This window comes from Salmo salar, chromosome 18 (genome assembly GCF_965601325.2).
Source record: "Salmo salar chromosome 18, fSalSal1, whole genome shotgun sequence".
Classification (NCBI taxonomy): domain Eukaryota; kingdom Metazoa; phylum Chordata; class Actinopteri; order Salmoniformes; family Salmonidae; genus Salmo; species Salmo salar.
The window spans coordinates 8,490,435-8,515,137 of NC_138308.1; the positions used below are offsets into that span (position 1 = coordinate 8,490,435).

A 24,703-nucleotide genomic window follows, 5' to 3' on the forward strand; every position below is an offset into this window, starting at 1 on the left:
ACACATTGGTATCACGTTAGCTCATATGATCGCACATTTCGATGCATATCATTGAATAACATAACATCAAGCACAAACTAAACACCAGCATGAACAAGATTTCTGTTAAACATACTGTATTCCCTGTATCATAACACTATGGTGTTACTATGTTGTAATACTTTGCGATTTCCATTTTGTATTACGCAAAAAGAGGAACAAATGTTACAACTGCTCCTAAACTCAATACCTTTAAAACCTTGTTCTTCTTTTTACCTTTCTAAATGACATCTCCACCACCGTGTCCCCTGTGAAGTTGAAACGTGCTATGGCCTCTCCATACTCCAGCACCTGCACTGGGGCACTCTTCTTTGGCTGGGCCTTCTCTGTGGGAGGAAGGAGCTGGAGCAAACATACACACAAAGCCCAAAATACAACAGTCAATTTCAATGCTAGAAACAAGTGTCAAGTTTAGGAGGGTATCAGTTAAAGTCAATGCAAGGTACCAGTGTCACATTCAGGAGGGCACACTATAGTAAAACCGCTTTGCGACAGGAAACAAATATCTGTGTTTTTAACGGACATGTTCAGGTAGCACCTCCCTGTTTCAGAACAGTTTCTTCTTACTGAACATGACTCCGGTGAATATCATTACTGGGACTCTTACTTAAACTTCTGAACTGACTGGTATCATAATAACCCTGCACTGACTAATCTATTTGGCACATCAGTCTGTACCGTACTATAGTGAGTTCCATCTAGTAAGAAAAGGTCAGAGTTCATTTTGAGTCAAAATACAGGAAGTGGTTGTACCTCAACATAACTCCGTGGGAAGATGCCGACTCTGCCGTGATGCTCCCCTTCGAACCAATTATTATCCACCTGTCGAATGATGTACACAATGTCTCCCTTTTGAAATGGTAACTCCCTGAAAAGAAGGGCAACAACAAACAGAGGTTAGCTATTGGATTCAACAATTTGCATTCATTTCAAAATGCAATATGAGCATAATGTCAAAGGCATCTGAGCAATATGACAAAGTACGGCAGAAATATGACCACATATCACCCACTTTAAATATTTCACTCAAAGACTTAGAATGACGTCTCCCCACGTGTAAATTGCTATGTGAGAATGGAGATTCATCTAAACCACCATCAGTCACACAAATGATACATAGGCCTACATGTTACAGTCACGTGATGATTACAACACACCAGTGTTTATATTTCACTGCAGCTTAAAAGTATTTTGTGCATGCTCTTGAAATCACTTATGGTATGTGTGCAAATGAATTTGACCCACTTTAGAGTCTCTGCTCTGAAGTCAAACCGAGCCAGGGCTGGAGTTCTCTGTAAACAAACAAGGCAAGGACTGTTAGAAAATAAACATGAATAAAGGAGACTGGACTCCAACGCCCTGTGACATGTACGGAACGTTGGTTATTCAGTTCAGGCTGGTCTTTCGTGCTAGGTTGCGAGATTCACACAAGACTATCTTCTGCTTTATGTTCACAGTCAATTATACCCTCATCTTCATACCCTTTAACAGTGGTGTAAAGTACTTAAGTAAAAAGAATTTAAAGTACTACTTAAGTCGTTTTTTGGGGTATCTGTACTTCACTTTACTATTTATATTTTTGACAACTTGTACTTTACTACATTCCTATTGAAAATAATTTACTCTTTACCCCATACACTTTCACTGACACCCAAAAGTACTCATTACAGTTTGAATGTTTAGTTGGACAGAAAATGGTCCAATTCACATATTTATCAGGAGAACATCTCTGGTCATCCATACTGCCTCTGATCGGGCGGACTCACTAAAACACATATGATTTACTTTTGATACTTAAGTATATTTAAAATCAAATACTTTTAGACTTTTACTCCAGTAGTATTTTAGTGGGTGACTTTAACTTTTACTTGAATCATTTTCTATGAAGGTATCTTTACTTTTACTCAAGTATGACAACTGGGTACTTTTCCCACCACTGCCCTGTAGTAAGACATTGTTGATTCATAAAAGTAGAGGCACATGAAGAAAAAAAATACAATATACATTTGTTTTCTTCTCCACCGCTTATAATGCACTGCAAATGAACACTAACTTTGTTATTATATGCTTCCAAAACTGAATAAAAACATAAACAAATATAATCCAGAGTACTAATTTGTACTGGTTACGTACAATGGTAATTAGTTCAAATGCATAAATGTTTTTGAGTGCTTGATTTAATCTCTGAGCTCATCTGGTTGTTACTTGTGCCCTTTCAGTGTCCCTGATCCACTGAGAATATTCTAGCAATGATCTGAATGAAACAGCTCTTGTGACTGTGTTTCTGTCCAGTGGTAAATACTGGGCTACTGTGGGCTAAAGTCAAACCGATAGAGCACTGCCAACAGAGGAAGCTGACTGATTAAAACGTAGTGCCTAGTGGTTAGAGAGCTGGCCAAGTAACTGAAAGGTTGCTGGATCGAATCCCCGAGCTGACAAGGTAAAAATTGGCCGTTCTGTCCCTGAGCAAGGCAGTTAACCTACTGTTCCCCGGGCACCGAAGAAATGGATGTCGATTAAGACAGCGTTGTGTTAAATACGGAAGACACATTTCAGTTGAATGCATTCAGTTGTACAACTGACTAGGTATCCCCCTTTCCCTTTTAAATGTGTGCCAGGGAATACACAGTGAACAGCAGGTTTATCATGATGATAATATATGTTTGGCAGATCTATTTAGCTGGTCACTGAAAATAGAGTAGTGGATGGTATTGTAGTGAGGTATGTTGAAATGGTAAATCACAGAAACATAACGGGGGAGGGATCAAAACTGTGTTGTGCAAGCAAGTAATGCTAGCTTATGATCTGCTTACCTATGTTGGGACGAGGGGGGGACGAGGGGGGATGGACGGGGATGGACGGGGGGTATATTGGCCCGCTAATACAGGACTAATAAAGGCCTCAGTACACATTCTTTATGAAGAAAGAATAAATATATATATTTTTTAATATACAGTACATACAGTAGTCGGAAGGTTGCCGATGGGTTACTGGCATTTGCGGGCGGGTGTGTGTGAACAAACAGCTGACGCACCACTAACGCACACACACCACCAAAATAGCTGTCATTTTGCACAATGAGAGGGATGGTACTGTACTGTACCTCTGATCCGGATTTCCTCTTGTCTGTGTCGTTGATGTTGATGTTGAGCAGGTCTCCGAAGCGTTCGTTAGTGATGAACTGGTGGTGGGTGGGAACGATTCCTGTGTGTCGCCTCGATGCTGTGTCAGCCTCCTCCTGCTCCCTCTTCAGCCGCCGCTGCTCTTCTAAGATTTTCTGTTAGGGAAACATACCATAATCTGCTAGTACATTTTTTGTATTTCACTTGTTCTTGTATGCCACATTAATAGTTCTGAGGACCACAGACATTTTCAAGATGAGGGTACAAAAACAATTTTAAAATTGTTAAAATATTTCACCGTTTTAGTTTACACTGAAACGTTTTGAGTTCTATTTCTTGTTCAAAAAGAGAGTGAAGCCCTATCCGGTTTTGTTGAGATGACTAGAAACTAAACATTTCAGAAATGATTAAAAGCTATAAAGAAATGTTACCTCTTTGTCTCCATGGCGTCTCCTAACCACCTCATCCTGGCCGTCACCAAGGTCTCCTTGGGTCAAAGCCTGGGACGAGTCTGAATCTAGTACGAAAAATACATTCATTATGTTCTGAAAATCTTAGAAGTGATTGAACATTTTCACATAACAAAATTCATCAATAATGCTGCTCTCAATATCTATAATATACACTATCGTTCAAAAGTTTGGGGTCACTTAGAAATGTCCTTGTTTTTGAAAGAAATAACATCAAATTGATCAGAAATACAGTGTAGAAATTGTTAATGTTTTAAATGACTATTGTAGCTGGAAACGGCTGATTTTTGTATGGAATATCTACATACATGTAGGCGTACAGAGGCCCATTATCAGCAACCATCACTCCTGTGTTCCAAAGGCACGTTGTGTTAGCTAATCCAAGTTTACCATTTTAAAAGGCTAATTGATCATTAGAAAACCCTTTTGCAGTTATGTTAGCACAGCTGAAAAAGGTTGTTCTGATTAAAGAAGCAATAAAACTGTCCTTCTTTTGACTAGTTGAGTATCTGGAGCATCAGCATTTGTGGGTTCGATTACAGGCTCAAAACGGCCAGAAACAAAGAACTTTCTTCTGAAACTAGTCAGTCTATTCTTGTTCTGAGAAATGAACAGTGAAGAGGTGACTCCGGGATGCTGGCCTTCTAGGCAGAGTTCCTCTGTCCAGTGTCTGTGTTCTTTTGCCCATCTTAATCTTTTATTTTTATTGGCCAGTCTGAGATATGGCTTTTTCTTTGCAACTCTGCCTAGAAGTCCAGGATCCCGGAGTCGCCTCTTCACTGTTGACGTTGAGACTGGTGTTTTGCGGGTACTATTCAATGAAGCTGCCAGTTGAGGACTTGTGAGGTGTCTGTTTCTCAAACTAGACACTCTAATGTACTTGTCCTCTTGCTCAGTTGTGCACAGGGGCCTCCCACTCCTCTTTCTATTCTGGTTAGAGCCAGTTTGCGCTGTTCTATGAAGGGAGTAGTACACAGCGTTGTACGAGATCTTCAGTTTCTTGGCAATTTCTCGCATGGAATAGCCTTCATTTCTCAGAACAAGAACTGACTGACAAGTTTCAGAAGAATGTACTTTGTTTCTGGCCATTTTGAGCCTGTAATCGAACCCACAAATGCTGGTGCTCCAGATACTCAACTAGTCTAAAGAAGGACAGTTTTATTGCTTCTTTAATCAGAACAACCGTTTTCAGCTGTGCTAACACAATTGCAAAAGGGTTTACTAATGATCAATTAGCCTTTTAAAATGATAAACTTGGATTAGCTAACACAATGTGCCATTTGAACACAGGAATGATGGTTGCTGATAATGGGCCTCTGTACGGCTACGTAGATATTCCATAAAAAATCTGCCGTTTCCAGCTACAATAGTCATTTACAACATTAACAATGTCTACACTGTATTTCTGATCAATTTAGATGTTATTTTAATGGACAATTTTCTTTGATTCTCCTTCAAAAACAAGGACATTTCTAAGTGGCCCCAAACTTTTGAACGATAGTGTATATATTTTTGTTTTTAGATAACCCTAACGCATTGCAATACCACAATTCCAATAGATGTATAAAGCATAGTTTGACAAAGCAAGGGAACTTGTAACATTGTCCCATATAAAACTAGTCATGCTCCAAAGAAAAGGTGTCATTTTCAGTATGATAAAGGAAAAATACACACACACCCAAAAAATAATGAAAAAACATACACTAAATGTACAAAAACATTAAGAATACCTGCTCTTTCCATGGCACATACTGACCAGGTGAATTGAGGTGAAAGCCTTATTGATGTCACTTGTTAAATCCACTTCAATCCGTGTAGATGAAGTGGAGGAGATCGGTTAAAGAAGGATTTTTAAGCCTTGAGACAATTGAGACATAGATTGTGTTCGAGTGCCATTCAGAGGGTGAATGGACAAGACTTAAGTGCCTTTGAACAGGGTTTGGTAGTAGGTGCCAGGCACACCGGTTGGTGTCGAGAACTGCAATGCTGCTGGGGTTTTTCATGCTTATCAGTTTCCCGTGTTTATCAAGAATGGTCCACCACCCAAAGGACATCCAGCCAACTTGACACAACTGTGGGTGTTCTGAATGTTTTGTACACTCAGTCTGTATTCTTGTACAGTATATATAGTAGCTGCGCTGTGTCATTGTGATTGTTAACTACTATACAAAGTATTTTTGAAGCACATGAATGTCTATCTACAGGATATGGGAGAGGTCAGCAGCAGAGCAGTTCATGGATCTAGAGAGTGGATCTTATAACTTCCATGATGGATCAGGAGGGCTCAAATGTGTTGTTGTTGATGAGCTAGACAAATATGAGCTGTTATTCATCATGGGGGGGGGGGCAAATCACTATAAGGAAGATGTTCTTCATGTTTTGTACACTCAGTGTATATTCCCACATGCACGAAACAACAACAAACACAGTAACACACTATGACTAAGCTTTAGGGCGTTGTCGATGAAAAAAGGCAGAGAGAGAGAGGGGTTGACAGCTATAGAGGCAACAAATACTGTACAAAACATTCAGATACAATAATGTGACTATGATATGGTTGTTGTACAATGTGAATACATATCACCCATCACCAATGAGTGATCTAAATTCCACACTGACATGTTTAGTGCTTCATCCCAGTCATCACTAACTCTACTACGTTACTCATCTTGCTTCCCACCCAGCCTTTACCAATAGACATTGCACAGTGCCTCCAAGCAAGCGCCATAGTAAACCCCTATAACTCCCAACCTCTGAGACAGAAATCCATGTTTTATCACACAGAATAAACACAGGAAATGCCAATACCAGCTCTGAAGACATAAGAGGGAAGCACATAGTCTCTAATTGAAATACCAGTCCTCTCAGAATGATAGAATGGAGGATGCACATTTATTTACCTCAAAGTTGACAAAAACCAAATCCACAAAGCCTTATAAAAATACATGGTAACACATTACTTGAGGGTGTATACAGTATGCAATGCCATAACAATAGCCCACACCAACATTGCATGGCATTTTACATGAAATCCAATATATTTTAATCAAAATGAAGGTGTCATGCAAAGTTACTCAAGTGTCTTGTGATGGGTTGGTGGGAAAACAATTTCGTCAGGCAAGAAAATGAAAATGGAAGAACCACCAAAACCAAAACACCAAAAACTGAAATGGAGAGGCTGCATTGTCACTTTGTCACGAACCACAGAGAATAAAAAGATGGAAGGTGGTAGCATCACGTTGTGAAAAAAACAGACACAATGTGAGGAAGAAAAGTTTGGAGAATAAACAAAATGAGTGGCCATAGAGATCGGCACGGGTGTGTAGGAAGGGTGACACTCAGGTGAAAGTATGGGGAGGACATAGCCACCTCTGCGATGAGCTGCCAGCGGCTGCAGAAGATTCCCATTGGCGTCCATGCCTCCCCCATTAGTCAGGTTGTTGTCACTGTCGGTCGGCGCACCCTCCCCAGTGCCAAGCCTCTCCAGCACCTCCAAGGAAGAGAGACGCTGTGGGATGAGGGGCCTGGGCTCACTAGAATGGGTCTGTGACCTTTGACCTGCCATCACCTTAGTGGCTGAGAAATAATGTTTGGCCCGGTGAGACTGGAGAGACCTCTTCACCATGAATGGTGCAGGGCCCATGAGCAAGAGGTTCGCGGGGGGAGAGGAGGAGTTCTTTATTTTCTCCCGGTTGGAGAGTTTGTCCTGCTGAGCTGAGGCCTGCTGCTGCCTCTCATGCCGCCGGATGGTGGTGAACCGGGTATAGGAGGCTGGGCAGGAGCCTTTGCATTTGCTGCTGGGTTTAAGGTGGTGGTGGTTGTGGAGGTGGTAGTTGTGTGGGGGAGCAGATGGATTGACTGGTGCTGGGGGACTGTTTGAGGTTCTGGAGAAAGTGACCACTGGGGGTTTCACTTTTGGTACTGGTGCTTTCTCTGTGGAGCCGTGCTGCTCTATCTCTACCTCAGTCCCAGAGAGAGACTCGGCTCGTAGGGTGTCACTGTACTCCGAGGATGCCACCTCCTCCACTATCTCGCTGCCTGATAGAGAGGCCTCGTCTTGGGCTGCCTTGCCCTCCGTGCCCTCCAGAGGGCAGCCCTCTGTCTGCCCAGGCTCAGTGACCAGCAGCATCTCAGCCGAGACGGCAGACACCATGAAGAGGTTGGCGGCGCCGTGGTTGTGGGTGGGGCCAGTGGGTAGCGTTGGCATGGAGGAGGAGCGTGTGGGAGTCGGGCTGGAGCGCTGGATGATCAGTTCAAACGCCGACACCCTTGACGACACAGCGTCCCGCCGGGGAATGTTCCCCCCTGCCTCGTCCCCCTCCCCATCAGTTTCATTGATCCCCACCTTTTCAAACAGGGAAGTCAGGCTACGGACACTCCCGTGGGGGCTGGAGCCCGCCGAGTAGGAAGGCCTCTGGATGCTGTGCATGTTCCGGTACAGGGTGGAGAACTCTGCTGTGCACCTTCTAGTCTCAGGGTTGCCATTTTGAAAACCAGTCTCAGAGTCAAGGGGGAGATCATTGGAGTCTGAGTCTGTGTTTGAGTGTAGTCCGCTCTCCTGGGCCTCTGCGCCTGTGCTCCCTGTGTATATATCCTCACAGCTGTGTGCCTTTGGGTGCCTGGCAGGCACAGTCCTCCTGTCCTGTCTGTCACCACTAGGGGCCATCAGCTTAGGTTTGAACTTAGAGGGGAGGATTTGGGGTATGCAGGCTTTGGCGGCAGATAAGGGCTTCTTATTTTTACACTGGTAACCTAGGGCATTACTGGCAAGAACTGATCGACTATTTACAGAAGAGCAGGGTGAAATTATATAGCCATTCCCACCTTGATAATCCACTGGCAAGCATGCAGAACAACAGAATAAACAGCGTGTTAGGTTACAATGGTCACAAATTCACACACACTGAAAAACATACAGGGTCAACACATTTCTAAGGTTCCATCAAAAGTTGATGGGAGGGAGAAAAAAACTTGATTCATTTCACATCAAGTAACAAATGACTTTGCTATAGTACAAATGACTGTTATACAACAAATTACTTTGTTATACAATTAGTAATGACACTTGTAAAATGCTTTGTTTTTAGTGGAGCAGTGAAAATGTTGATTTTGACTAAGTGTGTAGTATTTTCATTGGATCTGATATGCTTATTCAATCACAATCATTCAGAATTAAATTAGTAGTGATCGTAAGCAGCAACATAAAATAAATGAAAGAACAGAAAGGGCAAAGAGCAGGGAAGTATGGCATGCATGAAATGCTATGTGATGTAATGTTGGTAAGCTTGTTGTTCGAGTGAAACACTGGACTTCATTTTCTAATATTTGCCTCTTGAACCTCACAACAGAGAGCTAGCTTTGAAAATGTGTATTTAAAAAAAATGATCCCGTAAACAGTTCATACCGTACGTGTTCATAAGAAATACAAATGACTCTATAAGCTACTTGCCTATCTACGCACTACTAAACACAATACTTACGAAATAAGCCTCAGCGTTGAGGAATTAAACCCAAAAAGCCCTTCCTTCTCAGGGACCATCACGGGACACAGTCTCAAATAAAACGGTTAAAAAACGACAAGGTCGTTCACACCCCTGTGAGCAACTACAGCATAATATTCAGCAAGACACACCTGCTGTGATGAGTAAGCTATGGTTGACTCTCACCTAAGTAAGCAATGTGCTAGTAATGCCAAGTACTGCATGTGCTGTTTCTACCACAGTAAGGAATGACATATCACAGTAGGGAATGATGACACATAACTGCCATCAGCTGTCGTGAAAGTAACTCTACAAGTATTCCAAATTCTAAATAGCAGTATTCTTATGAGTCTGTCATTTTGGCTCAGTCATATATGGCAGACCTGCAATATCCTCGGTGTCCTGTTTGAGCTCCACACACTGAATAAGTTGAACGCTACTGTTATTTACATGGAAATGACATTGTAAGGGGACGTTACAATCTTAGCCACTAGAACAGCCTGCAGGAAGCAAAGTTTGGTGACAAACAAAGTGTTCCATTATTGTTTGAAAGAGCACGAAGCAGAACCACATGATGAGTTGCTTCTTTGTCTCTGTCTGCACTTTATCTTGCTCTGTTGTACTGTAACTGAGTGTCCACAGAGCTACGGTGGTGTGTCTCTGGCTAGCCATAACGAGAAAGCGTGCTAGTCAGTTGACTAAGTTTGCTCAAGATAACTCTGGGTGGAATTCTCTTTACAGCAGTTTCCACTATTTTATGGAAAAGGAACTTCAGTCAAGACTTTTATAGTATAGGGACTTGAACTGCAGTCAAGTCATCTGGTAACTTTGTTTCCCCAATACAGTAGGCCAACTAGCCATCTAAAATCATTCTGTTGAGAACAAATATTTCTTATTAATTGAGAAGGGCAGAAGGCTCACATACAATAAGAATATAAAGAATACATTTGTGCATCTGGCAAAAAACTAAAACAAACTCCAAATGGACTGGCGTGATGGTGACTTCACCTAGCTGTGCCCCTTCCTTTCTCGTCCCCTTCCCTCCTTTCCTCTCCCTCTCCCCATCACATTTCTCTCCCCTGGTCATGTGCGCAGGAATTACTCCCTCTGACAGCTGACTTCCTCATTCCTGACCACCCTGCTACGTCCTTCTTGTTTATCTCACCCCTGTCTGGCCCAGCCGTGAAAACCAGAGTCCTGTTTATCTCCCCCTTTCCTCCCCATCCGTCCCCTCGCCTGGACCTTTGCTCCCTGGCTTAAGTACACTTCGGAGCCCTGCCCCTAAGCCTCTCCAACGACCGCCTGGCCTGCAGAGGCAAATAACTGAAGACGAGGGGAAAACCCAAGGTTAGCCTAATCGCCTTCATTCATTGATTTCGCAGGAAAACCTTCAACAGCCGAACTCTCAATGGATTTCCAAGCGGATATGGACAGTTTGGTGAAAGATCCATGATATCAATAATAAATAAAATAAACATCTGAGAAAAAAATAAATGCTGCAAGATGATTGGCCTCTGGTGTGAAAAGAATATGTGCGCCACTGAAGGACATTCAGAGTTAAAAGGAAACACATGTATCCCTGACAGACACTTTTATGGTTCATCATCCCCATAAGTCATTCAGTTCTGTCTGAGTGGTAAAAGAAATCTTTCAGAGTCACACTGTGAAGCTAGTTCAGTTCCCCCCGATTTACTGGCAGCATGTGTTGAGTGGTGGAATCCTACCTTTAGAGGAGGTGCTGGCATGGCGCTTGTTGAGGGCCCGCAGACCTTGCAGGGGAATATCACCGCCCTCCAGGATGCTCTTGTAAACATAGCGGTCGCATTCTGGAGCCGCTGGCTCGCTGCCAGACGATACTTCGTCCTTCTCCACCTCGCTGTGTCCGGCCTTACACCCGGAGCTAGATAGGGGTGAGAAAAACAGGGAGTAAAGAGTGATTCAACCTGAAAAGCAGCTTTACTCAGAAAGCCTGATTAGAACAGGACTACATGTTTACACAACCAGCTACTGTAGCTAGAAAGGAGCATGCCTGAGTACGTACCAGTGTGGGCAATTAAGTGCAGTCTAACTGAGTTAAAAATGTTGCATAAAATGCATTTTATGAAAGGATAAAGAAGCATTGCATTTGTATTTACGCAATTTTTGCGAGTCGCAATATGGTGCGACTTATTTTGAACATTCTGTGGTTGATTCCTTGTTGATTCAGCCTTTTTGTTTACTTGTATTATGGGAACATGAAGAGTATAAAGACGCTCTCATATAAGAATGCTTGGAATTTGGACCTTGACGTTAAAACACTCACTACTTGTGCTCACCACCCTTATCTTAGCATTCCACAGGGGCCAATTGGAGAGCTTTCGAAAAAAATATTGCCTGAACGTTACCACATGTTGCTCCTGCCTCTCTTCTGCTACGCACCTGTACTTTTCTCAGGATTGTTCTGAGGAGAGGAGAGAACTTGACGCCTCCCTGCCTTTCTATTTGTGCTGCCATGTACGAGTGGAGGCCATTAAACTGACAACAATTTTCCAGTAACGTAGAAAAAGAAAACAAAGCCTGACAACTTTTTTTTCAGCATAAGGAATCGCTCCACCGACAGTATCTTTACAAGGTAACACAACGGTAGTTTCATTCCCATTGCCGGATATTCTACCTTCCTATGCTGTAAATGAACAATCAAGAAAACATTTGGAGACACAATAGACACACATTTGAGGGCAGAAGTGAAGTGAGGCGTGAGGAGAGTAACAGGTTTTGCCCAAATGAGTTAGGCACTCTGACATGGTGCTTGATTACAGTTCAACAGGAAGAACCAAATGTTGGATTATAAATACCTCCTTTTTTAAATTCAACCCCCTTAATAAAGAACCTATTTCATAGTTCTCAGAAGAACCAACCATTTGGGATACTGCCTTCATGTTCAATAAAAAAATTACTTGACTTTATAGGGCACATGCAACTATTCATATAAATACCCCTTAGCAGGCTACATTGGCTCTACAACTCCTTGGAACCAACATAACATCTGTCATGCGACTGAAGATGTTCTGACCCAATAACATCTAACCAGCAGGCATCGAGCTCAGAGAGCTTGATTGTTTGATGATGAATAAAATTGCAAGGCTAAGAATAGATTGATAGGAGCTTACCCTGTTTGAAAAATGGCAACATTTGAAATATAAGCCTACAGCCGATAGCATCTCAATCAATCGTGAACAGTCTAACGACTGAATACTGTCTGCACACATGTCCGTTGCTGACCTATACTGCACTCAAAGCGAAAAAATATCTGTTTGAGTCCCGTGTTTTATACACACACGTCTGTATACAGTAAGCAACATGGTATACAACAACGAGGTAAATGTGCACTTGAAAGTTCTTGAATATAGGCTAGGCCTCTAAATTCAAAGAAACCCCAGTAAACTCTCACGCCCTAAACATGTGTCTCGTATCCGCTTGAGGAAAGCATGTGGGACGTACAGCTTCATCTCAGCAGTTTATGGCTATTTTAAACACATTTCTTGAACAGGCGATAGATAGGGTTCACAGCACAAACTGTTTTGACGCATCACAAACATTATTAAACATTAGCGAATCAAAGCGGTTTGGGCCAACGAAGCCAGTGGTCTGAAAGTTATTATTAATAATTTTGTTCATCAAAGTAATGTGCAATTATGATTAGCTATTGACCAGAAACAAATAGTTTTTGCTCATTTTAAATGGGAATTTTCAGATCTTGGGGGCAGATAGTTGACGCAACAAGTTACTTTACATATTTGTTAGAGCTTTGCAAATACATGTTTATTTATTTAAAAAGAAAGGCTTTAGACTGAACCAATGCTTTAAGCAATCCATCTAGACTGTAGACATTAGTTAAAACATGTAGTATTCATAAAATGACATATAATATAATAAGTACAAAGAGATGTCTCTGTTAATTAAGTTATTGCAATACAGTGCATGGCAATATCAATAAGCTGTGCTACTTAATATCCTATGAGCTGACGACAATGAATGACGTCAAAGATTTAGGACGACAGTAAACAAAAGAGTTAGGGAATATCATGCTGTGAAATCCTAATATACAGTGCATTCGGAAAGTGTTCAGACCCCTTGACTTTTTCCACATTTTGTTACGATAGTGCATTATTCTAAAATGCATAAAATTATTGTTTTTCCTCATCAATCTACCCCATAATGACAATGCAAAAACAGGTTCTTGCTATGAGACTCGAAATTGAGCTCAGGTGCATTCTGCTTCCATTGATCGTCCTTGAGACGTATCTACAACTTGATTTGGAAAAGCACACACCTGTCTTTATAAGGTCCCACAGTTGATGGTGCATGTCAGAGAAAAAACCAAGCCGTGAGATCGAAGGAATTGTCCGTAGAGTTCCAAGACAGGATTGTGTCGAGGCACATATCTGGGGAAAGGTACCAAAACATTTCTGCAGTATTGAACACAAGAACACAGTGGCCTACATCACTCTTAAATGGAAGAAGTTTGGAACCACCAAGGATCTTCCTAGAGCTGGCCGCCTGGCCAAACTGAGCAACCAGGGGAGAAGGACCTTGGTCAGGGAGGTGACCATGAACCTGATGGTCACTCTGACAGAGCTCCAGAATTCCTCTGTGGAGATGGGAGAACCTTACAGAAGGACAAGCATCTCTGCAGTACTCCACCAATCAGGCCGTTATGGTAGAGTGGCCAGACGGAAGCCACTCCTCAGTAAAAGGCACATGACAAGCCGCTTGGAGTTTGTCAAAAGGCACCTAAAGGACTCAGACCATAAGAAATTAAATTCTCTGGTCTGATGAAACCAAGATTGAACTCTTTGTCCTGAATGCCAAGCGTCACATCTGGAGGAAACCTGGCACCATCCATATGGTGAAGCATGGTGGTTGCAGCATCATGCTGTGGGGATGTTTTTCAGCGGCTGGGACTGGGAGAGTAGTCAGGATCGAGGGAAAGATAAACGACGCAAAGTACAGAGAGATCCTTGATGAAAACCTGCTCCAGAGTGCTCAGGACCTCAGACTGGGGCGAAGGTTCACCTTCTAACAGGACAACGACCCTAAGCACACAACCAAGACAGCGCAGGAGTGACTTCGGGACAAGTCTCTGAATGTCCTTGAGTGGCCCAGCCAGAGCCCAGACTTGAACCCAATCGAACATCGCTGGAGAGACCAGAAAATAGCTGTGAAGCAACGTTTCCCATCCAACCTGACAGAGCATGAGAGGATCTGCAGAGAAGAATGGGAGAAACTCCCCAAATACAGGAGTGCCAAGCTTGTAGCGTCATACCCAAGAAGACTCGAGTCTGTAATCGTTGCCAAAGGTGCTTCAACAAAGTACTGAGTAAAGGGTCTGAATACTTATGTAAATGTGATATTTCTGTTTTTTATTTGTAATAAGTTAGCAAAAATGTCTAAAAACTTGTTTTTACAATGTCGTTATGGGGTATTGTGTGTAGATTGATGAGGGAGAAAAAACGATTAAATCAATTTTAGAATAAGGCTGTAACATAACAAAATGTAGAAAAAGTCAAGGTGTCTGAATACTTTCCGGATGCACTTGAAGTTTGGAGAGAGATGGAAAATTCCATGTTGAAATGGAGGGACAACTTTCAGCCAATGGACCTCAAGAAAGTCACCATGGCGAAGGCTAGAATTCCTTACATTTTATTGCGAAAACAAAAATAGCGCACATAAATCTCTGCTGACAAAAACAAAGTGATCCAAGTCGTAATGCTGCTGGTTTGCTTAATGACCAAACACCCTCTTTCATATAAAAGTTATTCTTGTTATACGATGCAGGCGCTTCACACACCCACTCTGGGGGGATAACGTTTTCTGTAAAGTTACGTAGCTGTAGGGGTGGAGTAGAGCGCAGTTCCCTGTCTCTCTCCACTCACAAATGACATCCAGGTTTGACTCAGGGGCTGTTTGCTTTCAGCTTTAAATAAATCGCCACATAGTAACCATGTCCCCACCACCACCTCCTTCACTAACCCCCCCCCAAATCTCTCCAAAGCAGACAGAGGACACACTGTACTGGTAGATTTTACCCTTGTTAATAGGAGCCTCTCTCTCTCTCTCTCTCTCTCTCTCTCTCTCTCTCTCTCTCTCTCTCTCTCTCTCTCTCTCTCTCTCTCTCTCTCTCTCTCTCTCTCTCTCTCTCTCTCTCTCTCTCTCTCTCCTCTCTCTCTCTCTCTCTCTCTCTCTCTCTCTCTCTCTCTCTGGGGAAATCTTCACAGGGTGTTCAAACGCACACAAAAAAATCCCTGCTGACAGCACTCCTAAAAACGCACCCTAAACACAGACAAACACACGTTTGGGAATGGATAAGCAATAAGACAGAAACATAGAGGTAAGACAAGCATGGACTTACTACTTCTGTAGGTCGGAGGCTGTTTCCAGAGGGCTGAAAGAGGGGGCACTCTGCAACAGACCAAACAAAGAAGTCATTGATAAATCCACAGGAAGGTCTCTTCCAGCTAAAACAGATGCAGGAGCATTAGCTGTCGTGAGGTTCTCTTCTCTCGCTCTCCTGTGTCTGTCTGTAGTGTCTCCAAAGCCTGCGATTCTTAGCTCTGCTGGACGACGCTTTTACATGGAGGAGCAAGCGTGTGTTTTGGCCGGCATGCAAGTTGGAGAACAAGCGGGAGTGAGGAGGGGTGCAGGGGGGTGGGCGTGCATCAGTCAGGGGAGGGGGCCCATGCGTGGAGGGGGCTCTCACTAGGCTCAGCCAATAGGCTGGTGTCTCTCACAGAGGGCCTCTCTTTTGTCTGGTATTGAGTCACTCTCATTACCACTGGACCAGACCGGGGGACAATTAACCAGCTGGTGGTGCAAGCAGGCCAAATTACACACACTTGCGCGCACACGTGCACCCACATACATACACACACACACACACACACACAAATATCGTCACAGTATAATGCAAATAACAACAATTCCTGAATACAGTAAAAGCAATTAGAAACGGAGTCAGACATTTACAGTAACACACAAATAAAGTCAAACTAGCACAAAGACATATAGTATAAGCACAAGCATACATACATAAACAAACAAGGAAGGGTGAGTGAATAAGTTTGTTTATAGGACTGCGCCGTGTGAGCTAACAACACGCGTTATCTTATTTGATGTTATTCTGGGGAGGTTACTAACCCCAAAACACAGGGAGAGCCATTCGCTGGGGGGGTGGGGTGTAGCACCCGCTAGCATTTTGAATGGTTTAGAGCTCGCTAATTTTAGCCCACTGTTTCTGTTGCTTTTCTCCATGCGACGTCACAGAGTGTCAAAATAACAGACATGATATGCGGGCTATGAATAAAAGCACAAGTGTTGTTTGCAAATAATATTGCACAATCCCAAGCGCCAGCCTGGCCCTTCTTGTAGCACCACACGTTTTCACACCCGCCCCATCTCAAACAGACGACCAGACCAGTAGCATACGGCACAGGCTTATTTCCCACAACATGCATTCCCTCTGGTTGCCAGGGGAGGAGGATCATTAATAACCTTTCAAAATAAATGCCTATCTTTATAAGACCAGCATTCAGCCTGGAAGGTCTATAGACTAATCTATTTATAAAGCCAAATGTTCCACGGGCACTTCACCCCCCTCTTCGAGAACATGCCACTGCCACATCATTTTCTGTCTTCTCACTTTCTTGTCCTTATATCCCACTCTGTCTGACAGAATTGGGTTCAAACACTATTTATAATCATTTCAAATACTTTAGCTGGACTTGATTGAGCTTGCCTGGCACAATGGAGCCAATAGAATAGTTGCAAATCTGCAAACCCCACCCATCTGGCACTCCAAGCTGGCTAAAGTAAATGCTCAGGTCTGCTGACTGAACTCCCAGTCCCTCTCAACACAGGATGAAATGAATGGTTTCTTGTGCTACTTGTGGGTAATTGAGATGACACTACGCTGCTCTGATGGAAAATAAACAGAAAATAGAGGTGAGAGGCTTATCTGAACTTATTTACAAGAGATTTACAAGCCTGGGGATTCTCAGCAATGTACGTTAGATGTATAGATACCAGTGGAGGTTCCTCAGAGGAGCAAGGGGAAGACCATCCTCCTCAGTGAATTTCAGAAAAATGTAAATAGTGATAGTGCAATATGTAACTTTTTGGGCAACCCGACCAAATTCACATAGAAATGTGAGTTACAGATCTATAATTCTAGTGAAAGTAAGTCTAAGAAGCGGTAGATCTGTTCAATATGTGCTATCTATATGCTAGGTTTTTGGGTCTTTTACTTTCGGTTTTACTACAGCTTCAAACAGCTGAAACAATATTTTTCGTTATGGGAAATATATTTCACAGCAGTGATTCTCTACACTATACTAGCTTATTTTGTCCCATAAACTGAAATTAGGCAAACTATTCGAGTTTTAGCAACCAGGAAATGGTGCAGAGATTTCTTTAAAAAGCAAGCGGCAGTGAGGAGTTATCCTTTTCAGATAAATCTATGCTAAATATATTCACGTAACCCAATAATTGATTAAAACACAATGTTTTGCAATTAAAGTCTACAGTAGCCTCAACAGCACTCTGTGGGGTAGCACCGTGGTGAAGCCTGAGGACAGCTAGTTTCCGTCCTCCTGTGGGTACATTGACTTCAATACAAAACCTAGGAGGCTCATGATTCTCAACCCCTTCCATAGACTTACACAGTAATTTTGACAACTTCCAGAGGATGTCCTCCAACCTAGCAGAGCTCTTGCAGCATGAGCTGACATTTTGTCCACCTAGTACTGAAAGCATAAGCTACAGTACTAAAATGTGGTGAGTAGTTGACTCAAAGAGAGAGAAAGACAATAGTTGAACAGTTTTAAACAAATACATTTCTTCAAAAATGAAGGAGAAACGAGAGAGAGCTATATTTCACTTTCTCTTTCACGTTTTAGCTAGCGAATACAGCTAGATAGTTTAGCCTACTCAAACACCTGGCTCAAACAGAGAGAGATGCCATGTTAGCTAGCTGGTTCTGGCTATCCAGTACTGGAACTTTTCCAAGTCAAGGTAAGCTTTTGTTTTTATTAATTTATTGCCACCGGGACTCGCCTGTGTAACTTCTAAACTGCTTGCTGACTGTACACAGTACTGCCTGATTTTAGCGGGTTCACTAATGCATTAGTTCTAGCAGCTATGTTGACTATGATGTTAGCTAATATGGTGACAATGATGTAGGCTGTGTGTAGCGGTTAGAGGTTATGATATGAAGGTTTGGCTTTGAAGGGTTTTTTCGCCTGGTCACAGACAGCTGATGTGTTGTACACTGAAGTCCACAAGTGAAGAGAGAAGGTGAGAGGAGGAGAGCGCGTAGATGCGAGAAGGAATTAACGAGCAAAGTGATCATGCTGTTTGTATGTGGCTGCTATGAAAGTGAACTGTGTTTGTTTGTGATCAGGGGTGTATTCATTCCGCCGATTCTGTTGAAAAACCTTTCTTAAATGGAAGCAAACGGAACGAAGCGGGAATAAATATAGCAGAATTTGTCCAATAGAAACTCTTGTTTGCAACTGTTGGACTAATGATTACACTCTAGATCAGCTAGATGCAGGCAAGAGTGTGCAAGGCGGTATTGAATGTGTCACTGTCTGTCACCTTGATTACAAAATAATGGATATTTCATTCATAGGCTAGGTTATAGCAACCTCATGATGGGTATAGGGAAAATTTGAGTATCATGTAGTAGCCTAAACCTATCAATGTTACATTGAGATGGGTAAATGGATTATGAATGACAGTCATCCAATATGCTGTAATAGAAATAAGGCCATGATCATTAAACATATAATTGTCCTCCCTCATCTTAATCGGCACTGATACAGTGGTCCCGTGTGGCTCAGTTGGTAGAGCATGGTGTTTGCAACGCCAGGGTTGTGGGTTCGATTCCCACGGGGGACCAGTATGGGGGGAAAAAATGTATGAAATGTATGCATACACTACTGTAAGTCGCTCTGGATAAGAGCATCTGCTAAATTACTAAAATGTAAATGTAGTCTATGGCAGGTTGACATAACAATAAAACGTTAAACAGACATGCTTTGCAAAGGTTCACCCATATGTTGGATGCCGAATATGATTAACCCTTCAATCAGAAACATTCCATATAAAGTGGACTACTAAAGATGGAAAGTTCATGTGCATGAACAACTGTCACTAGCATGCCAAGATCCCTGAAGTCAAACAGTGATTTCAGACAGATTATTGCAGACATCTGACGTCTCTTTGTGTAATGTGTGGTTTCAATGGAAATTATGGGACACAACATTTTAGAAGCTGTTTACCAATCTGGGCGGATGAAGGTACCGTGAATTCCTTTCCCCTGAGGAACACTGTTTTAACATTGTTTGCCCAATTTCATACGCCTGTTTCCAAACAGGTGTCTGTGATGACTCAAAGAAATGTACTACTTTGCTGGTGGGGGATATATTTGGCCAACATTGCAGGTTGGGGTGCTATGGGCTTTGTTTATTTATATTCAAAAATAGGAATCATGAGTGTATCACTATGTAATGGGAGCCTTTCCTTAGAAAAGCGAATCCTCATTTAGACAAGTTCTTATAAAAACACTGGCTAACCTAGCATGTTGTTATAGCTGTATCCTTAACCCTCTCCACATAAAGTGCTTAGAGATAAAGGTTAATTATAAACCGGGTGGCTCAAACCCTGAATGCTGATTGGCTGAAAGCCGTGGTATATCAGACCGTATACCACATGTATGACCGAACATTTATTTTTACTGTTCTAATTACGTTGGTAACCAGTTTATAATAGTAATAAGGCACCTCTGTATCCAGCCATTGAGCCTAAGAACAGCCCTTAGCCGTGGTATATTGGCCATATACCACACCCCCTCGTGCCTTATTGCTTAGGTATGTAACAGAGGTTATATATGAAAACACAATGAGCTGATGGGATTATGGTTTACTTCCGGGCGAACATTAAGGTTGTGATGGAGTATCATAATGGCATGGCACCCTATTCCCATTATAGTGCACTACTTTCCACCTGGGCTTATAGGGCCCTGGTCCAAAGTAGTGCACTATATGGGGAATAGGGTGTCATCTGGGACGCAACCCATCCGTCAGGGTATGACTAAGTGCAAAGACTGTGGTTAGTCAGACACTTTATCAGTGGTCCCACACGCAGCTGCCCCCTCAGTGACAGCGTACACTAGACAGACTAGCCACTGACGGAGTCACTCAGTCGGAACACAGAAGGCCAAAATGTTCTTCCTAACCGTAAATATGCATGGCATTTTGGCTTCCGTTCCGCCTTGTATATCCATGGAGCTGTGACTGAACGTAACTGTGATCATACGAATGTCCAGATCTCTGACTGTGACCTCATACATAAGTTGTGACCTTTGAGTTGTATTAATGGTTGATGTGATTAAACAATATCACTGCATCTATCTGGTTATTAGTGATGGGGGGGGGGAACACATATCGGGATAATATTTTTGACGGTATATCGTGTCGTTTTGACAATATTTCAATATTCTTTTTGCGGTAGTTTGCTGTACCTGCACCAAAATTCCAGTATTTTTCCTTCCTAGCTTGTTCTCCATCTTCTTTTTAAATAGGGAGCCAATTTGTTTTCAACGTTTGTTTGGAACATCGAATCGCAATAAAATCACAGTATCGAATCACAATACATATAAACTGAACAAAAATATAAATGCAACATTAAAAGTGTTGGCCCCATGTTTCATGAGCTGAAATAAAAAAATCCCTGACATTTTTCATACACACAAAAAATTGTTGCACGTCGCGTTTATACATTTGTTCAGTATAGGATCATGAGAATCGCAATACATATCGCATCTGCACCTAAGTATCGTGATAATGTCAGCTCATCAGGTCCCTGGCAATTCCCAACCATACTGGTTATGACCAGGCTTTTGGAGCAACAGGGATTGTGATTATAAGACAATGCACTACAAGTATAAGAGGTCAGAAAATCACTTTATCTATTGTTAGATCATTATGCTGTCAAGAAACCATTCAGCTCTTGGACTTAACTTCGGGAAAAATATTAAGAACAAATATTGTGAAAGAATACTCAGGTTTCCTCCTTAGGTTGATCATCATGTGTTACATGGACATACATGGAGTCTAGACTAGCTAGACCTTCCAAGAAGAAGCCATCATCCCACGAGCACTCTAAGAACTCATAGATTGAGTCACCATAATCCAGACGAGATATGCCAATTTAAACCCAATGTGCCAAGGTGTCCAGCCCACCCCTTGAGGGTCAAATACTACACATACCAGGTGTATCTGGAGCGTTGAGTCAGTTGGTCATCAAATTGAGCTAATCTGGCAACCATCCACGCGCCCTGAGACATCTCACTTGGAGGCCAAAGTTTCTAGTACTACCCACTCTTTACCCTAATATAACCAACCAGGAGTTGCCGGACAGGAGTTGCTGGAGTCTGAGACGGACAAGACTTTCCATGGATGCCACTGTGACTCAAAGAGAAGGTTGGGAAGAGGAGAAGGTGTGGTTTCCAGGCAGACTCCAAGGTGGAGGTTGGCCCTGACTGTCTGACTGACTGACTGACTGACAGAGCAGACGGCAAGGAGACGGAACATCTGTTTGTGGGCAGCCAGTGAGTCTGAGTACTTGTCTGGTGCCAACTGATGCCCGAGGCATGTAGCCTATCAGTATTTATCAAAGCTACCCACCGTATCTCAAACTTCTGAATCAACCTTGACAACATGCCCTCACTTGGAAAAGTTACTATAGTAAATATACCAGTCTAGACAGCACTCCTTGATTCAATAGGGGCTGCCGTGTAATGCTTGCATGGGCACTGTTGGACCCTTTACAGGCTACAGGGCTGAGCCAAGCCATTTTGTGCTGGCCTGGTTTTATATACTACCATAGTTGTCAGACACTGTACTGGAAAGGACCATGTGAAAGAAAAATATCAGAGACAGCACAATACAGTTCGGGTCAGCATGTTAGTATGAAAAGGGTATAACAGTTTTGATCTGAGGGTGTTACCACAGTTGAATCACCTTGCCCAGTCCTCTGGCGTTTGCTATGTGTCCTCATTTGTAGGGTTCCCATCAATGCGACAACAAAAAAGTTCCACATGGGTGCTGAGTTAATGACATGATACAGAGGGCATGGTGCCAGTGTCGACATAGCTGTGAGGATCCCGTTGTAAGGGACAAAATGCAAAGATGGCTTTCTGCCTGATACAGCCATAACAGCTGTGGGATTTATCACTTACATGTATTCTTCATTATCGTATACAGTGGCAGTAGGACACCTAACTGTATTGGATATATAATTAGCCTCCCAAATAGACAATGTGTAAAATTGCAAATCATCTAATCACCGGATAAGGGCCCATTGCTACTGTAGGTCGTCATACAATGCTCAGCTGCCAACATAGTTGATATAGCTAAGTTACAATCCAAACTCAGCAAGCCTCACAGATGAAGAGCAGGTGCCAATATTTACAGGATGAAAGTAGAACAACGTTTTAAAAAGACAGCCCACTTTCGGGTGTTACTGAAGTCAAAAGACGGGAGTTGTTCCAGAATGTATAAAACGTGCAAAATAAAATAACAAGCAATGATAGCGATGACGGCATGAGCATTGCAAACCACCTCATAACCATTAACTGCATTGCTTTGCCACAGACCCACTTGTCTTTCACACTTCTGACTGAGAGTAGAAAGAAAAACGTAAAAAAGCGTTGTATATACAATGATAGCGCTATATCTAGAGTTCATTGAGTAACTATAGAGCTGGGAAAAGTGATCGCAGGCAATAACAGCTTGTTTATATTTATATTCATAACAGCTTGTTTATATTCAGTAAAGGTTTGCAGATGTGAGGTAAAGTTGTTGGAGTAGTCCTTACAGACAGACATATACTGAACAAAAATATAAACGCAACATGTAAAGTGTTGGTCCCATGTTTCACGAGCTGAAATAAAAGATCCCAGAAATCTTCCATATGCACAAAAAGCTTATTTCTCTTCAATTTTGTGCACACATTTTCTTACATCCCTGTTAGTGAGCATTTTTCCTTTGCCAAAATAATCTATCCACCGGACGGGTGTAGCATATCAAGAAACTGATTAAACAGCATGATCATTACAAAGGTGCATCTTGTGCTGGGGAAAATAAAAGGCCACTCTAAAATGTGCAGTTTTGTCACACAACACAATGCAACAGATGTCTCAAGTGTTGAGGGAGCGTACAATTAGCATGCTGACTGCAGGAATGCCCAACAGAGCTGTTGCCAGATAATTTAATGCTAATTTCTCTACCATAAGCCGCCTCAAACATCATTTTAGAGAATTTGGCAGTGCGTCCAACCGCAGACCACGTGTAACCATGCCAGCCCAGGACCTTCACATCCGGCTTCTTCACCTGCGGGATCATCTGAGACCAGACACCCAGACAGCAGATGAAATTGAAGAGCATTTCTGTCCATAATAAAGCCCTTTTGTCCAGCCCACTGGCTCCCCAGTGGGTGGGCTTATGCCCTTCCAGGCGCACCCATGGCTGCGCCCCTGCCCAGTCATGTGAAATCCATAGATTAGGTCCTAATGAATTTATTTCAATTGATTGATTTCCTTATATGAACTGTAACTCAGTAAAATCGTTGAAATTGTTGCATGTTGCTTTTATATTTTTGTTCAGTAGTTTGTTTAAGCATTTAAACTTGGATGTTATTACCACATGCATTGTTTAAATACACTGTCACTTTAAGACAGCAACCACTTACCGCTTTATCAAACTCCATCTCTGAAAAGAATCTATACCAAGGCTCATTCTCTAAATCTACATCTTCTGGACTAATGTGCTGAGTCTACAGGGGCCATGGCAAAAAGGAAAGGAGGAGAAAGACAAAGAGAAGACAGTTCAGACAGCACAGAATTTACAGACACAGGCAATGAGGCTATGACACATTCTTGATGTGATCCAAACAACACTCCCACATTCCCGACATGCTGAATTTCTAAACAAAACATTTCCTAATCCAAAGGAATTCCTGAAGATTGGTCTTTATGACAGGTGAGTTATCCAAGGCGAAAAAACAAATGGACATTTCTGAAACGTGGATCTCATACAGATGTCAGATTTGTTCTCAAATGTATAAAGACATAGAACGCATATTACGTGTGACATCAATAAATAATATAAAGCAGTCATCAGAATTGTACTCAACTACAGTATGCAGTCTGTGCACATGTGTAAGAGAAGAAACAGAAGTGTGCTTTCATAGGTCCCATCTGCTTCTTATGATTGTATTCCTACTGAAATCGTATTATTCTACTTCTCTTAATGTGAATATATCTCCTAACATGTTTATGTATAGTATATTTCAATCATTGAGCCACAATGACAATAAGGAAGCCCATACTTCACAGAACAACAGATATACTAGGCTAGATGAAAATAAGAGACCGAATAGCCTTCTGCTAATGCTGCCAGGAACCTGCCACAGAACCACAGACCGTGTCCTGTAATTAAAGAAATTGTCACATCATACACAGTGTCTGTCTGACAATGGTGGAAAGCATTAA

At 42.2% G+C, this 24,703-nt stretch overlaps 1 protein-coding gene across 8 annotated transcripts in view; it reads right to left on the reverse strand.

Annotated features, from left to right (window-relative positions):
- The window catches only part of LOC106576818 (sorbin and SH3 domain-containing protein 1), a 79,366-nt gene that overhangs the window by 9,573 nt on the left and 45,090 nt on the right, over positions 1 to 24,703 (reverse strand). For 6 of the 8 annotated variants that reach the window (XM_082964695.1, XM_082964693.1, XM_082964697.1 and 3 more), the window contains 9 exons: positions 23,902 to 23,985; positions 15,503 to 15,552; positions 10,836 to 11,011; positions 7,001 to 8,467; positions 3,593 to 3,678; positions 3,143 to 3,316; positions 1,285 to 1,331; positions 793 to 907; positions 256 to 381 (listed from right to left, as the gene is read on the reverse strand). In XM_082964695.1, coding sequence (XP_082820821.1) covers positions 256 to 381; positions 793 to 907; positions 1,285 to 1,331; positions 3,143 to 3,316; positions 3,593 to 3,678; positions 7,001 to 8,467; positions 10,836 to 11,011; positions 15,503 to 15,552; positions 23,902 to 23,985 — 2,325 coding nt within the window. The remainder of the gene's footprint in view (positions 1 to 255; positions 382 to 792; positions 908 to 1,284; positions 1,332 to 3,142; positions 3,317 to 3,592; positions 3,679 to 7,000; positions 8,468 to 10,835; positions 11,012 to 15,502; positions 15,553 to 23,901; positions 23,986 to 24,703) is intronic. The other 2 variants (XM_082964698.1, XM_082964699.1) reach the window with 2 other exon arrangements.